This window comes from Pinus tabuliformis, chromosome 7, assembly GCF_031772625.1.
Source record: "Pinus tabuliformis cultivar Carrire ecotype Pingquan chromosome 7, CPIR1, whole genome shotgun sequence".
NCBI lineage: Eukaryota > Viridiplantae > Streptophyta > Pinopsida > Pinales > Pinaceae > Pinus > Pinus tabuliformis.
Window position 1 is genome coordinate 1,681,807,742 of NC_142293.1, and position 5,426 is coordinate 1,681,813,167.

A 5,426-nucleotide genomic window follows, 5' to 3' on the forward strand; every position below is an offset into this window, starting at 1 on the left:
TGGGGAACTGTCGATGAACTCAAGTCGACAACCAGGCACTAAATCATCTCCGTTGAACGCCATGAAAACCTATGAACATTACCTGAACAATCTTATCATAACCAACACTGTCGAAACTGAACTGAAGCAATGAAACTAAACGATACCCATGAACTCTAATGACGACACTTTGAACACTTGTGCAATTGGATTGATGAATCCTCCTGGATCAAACTGTGTGTGTGTTTGCCATTATTTGAGTATCTGCTTTATATACTCTTTGGAAACTCTACTGCAAATGAATTTTTGATACTAAAGTTAGTTCCCTAGATGCTTTTTGTCAACCATAATATGATATGGTAAGCATGCAATTTCTAGACAAAAAAAAAACATTGTTAATTAAAATTATCAAAATATTAAATCCAAATTCTTATTTAAATTTTATAACTATTATTATTATTTTTTCTTTTAAGCAATTTATATATAGGTATATAACCTTCTTTTATCTAATTTTAAATTCTTAATGCATATATTAAAAAAATTCAGTCTATCCAAATTGTATGATAACACTAATGATTAGATATCATTTTTTTTGGGATTCCACTGTCTTAAGCAAGTGATTCATCTATAACCATTTTCATGAGAGGTAGTCGTAAATAACAAATTTCTCATGATTTTTGAATAGTCCACTTAGCATTCATTGCGACACTAAAATCTAAAATGGAAATTTAATTCTATTTTCATAAAATTGAGGAAAAATAAATTTACAACCCATATCAAACTTAATCTGGCTATAAGATCCAAAGGTGAAATGAGCAAAACACCCCAGAACAAATACCAAGCAAAAAAACTGGGTGAAGTTACTAAGTTGTAACTGGAGACCCCATGCTGATGCTGTGGAGCCTGGCAAGGACTCCCACGAGAGGAGCATTGATATAAGTTGTGGGCTCAAGCTTGCACGAATCGGCCCTGTAATCTTCAAAATTATCATAGCGATCAGGCCCTCCTACAACTGCACCTGTTAATTCATTGGGGTTCGGTGCTTGTCTGCGGAACCAGACCATGAAGCCTTCTGTGCATGATACCTTTGACGTTGTCTCGTATATCGAAACTATAGATGATCCTCTGTGATGAGCTTGCTGTGGATATCTGTCACCAAATCCCACCATGAAAGACATACCCAGTGGATTCCAGCCCAATATGTAATGTATCTGTAATTACAATATTAAAACACAAAGTGGTCATTAGCTAATTCGTTCACCCTGTAAATCTTGATAGAGTATGATTATGTCTAAATTAGTTAGTTGAGATTTTGCAAACTGCAGTTTTTAACTCTGCAAAAATGAAAGGTCAGGGTATGTATATGAAGTACTTGTTGTTTGGCAAATGCAATAAGATCGTCCGCCCGGTAGATTTGATAATCACATTGCAGGGATTGGTTGTGGCTTGACAATAGGTCACTGTAAGCCAATAGGAGGAATGATGTGCTTGTAGCATATTGTGTATTTGCACCATCTCTCACATACAGCAATCCTCCTGTCCAAATGCAATACATATACAGATTAATATTGATAAGGATGTTAGGATCACGAAATTCAGAGAAGTGATAGTGTCTAAAGACACTCTTGTTTGGTATTTTAATGGTTGAGTGGATAATTTATATGATTTTTTTTAAATAAGTTATATTTCACTACTATGAAATTTGAAAATGGCCAATAATTGACTGAGTCAGATTTACCTAATCTGATAGGGAAACTCATTGCACAAAAAGGAGAACTTTCAAGTACCTGGTGTCATGGAATGCTGGAAGTGAGGACTATATGGAAGAACTGAGCAGAAGAACATTTCTGCTTGGTTTTTGTAAATTTCAAAGATGGATTCTCCAGAGAAATATAGCTGTCATATTCAATAGGGTCAGTTGAAGACCATGTGATCAGTAACTTTTTCACAGTTGGCTGGCAGCTTAAACATTTTGAGATCAATATGGTTATGTACTTATCAGACTTACATTAGAGAGCAGGACTTGAACACCTGGAGATTTGAGATCCCAGCTGAAGTCAGATTCAGTGGAAGTAGAAAAATTCTGCTGAAGTATGTATTTGGTATATTTTGACAATCCAGTTGCCCTATACAGCCATGATGCTGCCCATGCAAGCTCGTCCTGCATGTTACCCAAATGAAAATGATAAGACATAAATAAATCACTCATTCTGTACTCAAATAATTGAATGTCAGTACAATTTGTGTGGATGCATATGGCTTTTGAAAAATGAAGAAAATGCCATTAGATTTATGGGATGATATACGTCATAGCCTGAGAAAGAACAGTAGAAAGGGCATTCTCCATCATATGTTCCACGGTACTGGTCAGCAAAATCAAACAGCTGCAATAAAATATATGAATACAGTAAATCAATCTTCAACTGTAAGAAAAACTGTTAGGAATTTAAGCATTCTAAAGCATTTATCATAAAATTTGAAGGTGGCCTCTCCCATTATAACTGGAATAAATACAAAACAAAGATCAAAAAGTTTTTAAAGCACAATGTTATACCGATTTAGCTCTGTCAAGGAGGAAAAGGGAATAAGGATTGTCAATGGCTACGAAGACAATGGAGGAAGCAGCCAATGCTGCAGCAGTCTCTGCTGCAATTTCTGTTCCAGGAGTGGATGGATCTATCTTGTACAAAGACCTTGGAGTGTCCATTATCTCTGGGTTTTGCCAACAACTATGATCTGCATATGGATCTCCCACCTGAAAGAAAACTCAGTCAAACTTATGCTCTATCTTGATCTAATAATCACATTTCACACCAATTAGTTTTGGACACAAGTGTTTCATCTGAAATCAAAATCATAAGAAAACCCATAGCTGCAGTCCTAGTGGCTATTTGGTGTGATCCTTGATGTGATTTAACTGAGCTGTTAATTGATTTACCTGAACCCATAACTCGTTATCAATGGAGCTTGCTTTTATGAAATAGTCAGTACCCCACCTAATGGCATCCCTAACGTTGTCCAACTCTCCAGCTGCTGCAAGTTCATTTCCATAGTGAAGGGCTCCCCATGCTAACATTGTAACGGTGAATGCCATGGGAAGGCCATACTTCACATTATCCCCAGCATCGTAGTAACCACCAACTAAATCCACCTGCACAAAAGCACAAAACAACCCAGTAAAAATCCATGTGTAACATTATTACATCTTTCTAGATTTGTTGAAGCTCTGAGTTCAGAATATTGAATTCTCAAATTATCTGCTTGCTAAGTTTTTGAGGGATAGATGCTGTTGATGGGTTCCAGAAGTGTAGTAAATAACTCAAATCTTAACATTCAAAGAAGAATCATAACTTTTCACTTTAAAAGCATTAATTGGTTAAGAAGATGTGAATATATTCATGATTTGACAGATCTAGGAAGGATGATACTTCACAAAGGAATTCACAGGAATTGAACCAGCAAACTGATGAAAACTAAACCCCACAATGATAAATTAACTTATCACCCTCGATATGGGTCATCTATTTAATGAAAATGGTTGAGTTGTGACGATTAGCCAGACATGTATCTAAAAATTTAAATCTTGTGACAATACTACCACCCCTGCTTTACTTTCCAACCAAAAACTCCATTAATGCTGCCATTTATTTATAATGAAATCCTGATAAGAAATTAGAGCAACTGAATTTAAAAATAATGGGCAGAGTGTAACTCTTCTATGTTTTGAATTTTATTATTAAATTGGCAAAATCATGGTTTTTCGTTAATTAAATTGCATTTTTAAATGAATAAATAAATTCAGCACTTTGAAAAACTCAAAACCACTTGGATCATGCAAATTTCACAACAAATCCCTGCCCAATCTCACATAAAACCAAAAATGTCCTGAAAACACCAATTGACCTAAAAATATGTCCTGCAAAACACCAAAACCTATAAGATTTGGATTAAGGCTTACAATATATCTTTGCAGACAATGTTGAAATACCTGTAGAACACATTATTGAAAGACCTGTACAAACAAGTACTTTTAACGGAGTACATTGTACATTAAAAAAAACAGAAATATAGAATATTGAAACATTTGTACAGACAATGTCTATTTCAGTTATACTAGCAATGCCTAACCTAATTAAATTGCAATGGTAGTCCAAAGAAATTAGGACAGCAGACATTCTAAGAAAGAGAACAAACATCCAAATTGCTACAATTGCTGTTAGGTGCTTGTGGCCATTAAATGAGTGGAACAGACCCTAATGGAATCCACCTATAGGGAACACTGTTAACTTCACCAGTGCAGAAAGTCTGAGCTCTGATTTTGACCAGCTCAAAATATAGAAAATATATTAAAACAAAGGCATGCAACCTGTGTTCTCTCATCCAAAAGGCTGTTTGAACTATAACATGCATTTTTAAGATGAGCTTCATTATTTTCTCATTTTGGGTAAAAATTAACAATACTGGAAAAAATGCAGATACAGATGGCAATACCAAAAGGAGTAATTCTATTATTACATTTTCCATTTGTCCATCTGTGAGAGCAGAATCTCCTCTCCACCAAATCCTGTTGCTACCGCTGGACAGTTTTCCAGAACGTTGAGCCTCCAGAAACAGAATAGATTTTTGCAGAGCATCTTTGTAGTCAAGCTCACCCAACACAAACTGATGATCAGCAGACAGCACTACAGCGAGAATTATACATGCAAACCTTGCAACAGTAAGCTTGTAACCCATTCCTGACGCGCCTGGTCAGCTAATCCAAACGATAAGACTGTATTCATTCCTGCAGCAACTGGTTAGTTAATCCCAACAAAAAATAAGGAGAGAACGTGCAGAATAAAGTTACCAGAATTGATGTGGATATAATTTACTTGTAACTCACGTCTCATGGTAAATATAAATGTTTTGGACCCTACAGAATAAAGTAAAAAGAAGGATGGGAATTAGATCCTTCGGTTGCATTTATGTTTTTCTGTGGGCCTTCTGCAAATTTTGAAGGACAGGTATTTGGCATAAGGACCAAAGAAATTTTGGGTAGTGGGTTCACTGACGTAATGGGGGGCTGCAAAGCGAAAATTCCCTCAAAAATAGAACCTTGATGGTACGTGTGAGTGTCGCTGGTTGAACCTTTCTAAAATATCTGTTTGAACAAATTAGCACTAGCACAGAAAATAATGGAAATTTTGACTAGATTATGATAAAATTTAGTAGAATTTTTTGAAAATCTGGGTTATAAGTGTCAAATTTCAGAGATCTGAGTTATAGCTGTCAAACTTCAGAATTTTGAGTGTTTCAGAGGTTTTTGATGAGATACTGAATCCATTTTCACTATCAAATAAATTACATGGCATTCTAAATTTTTTTTTTTAATACAAAATTCTAACAAGATTTTTTTTGTAATGTACTTCAACACAACCTTGCTAAAATTTATATAATTTTTTTCAACC

The 5,426-nt window shown here is 35.2% G+C and overlaps 1 protein-coding gene across 1 annotated transcript; it reads right to left on the reverse strand.

Moving 5' to 3' along the window:
- Positions 1-695: 695 nt before the first annotated feature.
- LOC149254927 (endoglucanase 16-like) lies at positions 696-4,831 on the reverse strand. The gene is made up of 8 exons (XM_089457145.1): positions 4,495-4,831; positions 2,918-3,130; positions 2,534-2,734; positions 2,286-2,363; positions 1,988-2,140; positions 1,767-1,875; positions 1,352-1,515; positions 696-1,190 (listed from the first exon to the last, which is right to left on the reverse strand). The coding sequence occupies exons 1-8, from the start codon at positions 4,711-4,713 to the stop codon at positions 843-845; spliced, it is 1,485 nt and encodes a 494-aa protein (XP_089313271.1). The 5' UTR covers positions 4,714-4,831; the 3' UTR covers positions 696-842.
- Between the last annotated feature and the right edge of the window lie 595 nt (positions 4,832-5,426).

What these genes read in the sequence shown, in the direction of transcription:
- LOC149254927 (XM_089457145.1), bottom strand. Translation starts at nt 4,713, where the DNA reads ATGGGTTACAAGCTTACTGTTGCAAGGTTTGCATGTATAATTCTCGCT. An exon ending in TCCTTGACAGAGCTAAATCG is followed by an intron (nt 2,364 to 2,533) that starts GTATAACATTGT and finishes ATTTTATTGCAG; the next exon opens with CTGTTTGATTTTGCTGACCA. An exon ending in CCAGCATTCCATGACACCAG is followed by an intron (nt 1,516 to 1,766) that starts GTACTTGAAAGT and finishes GCATTTGGACAG; the next exon opens with GAGGATTGCTGTATGTGAGA.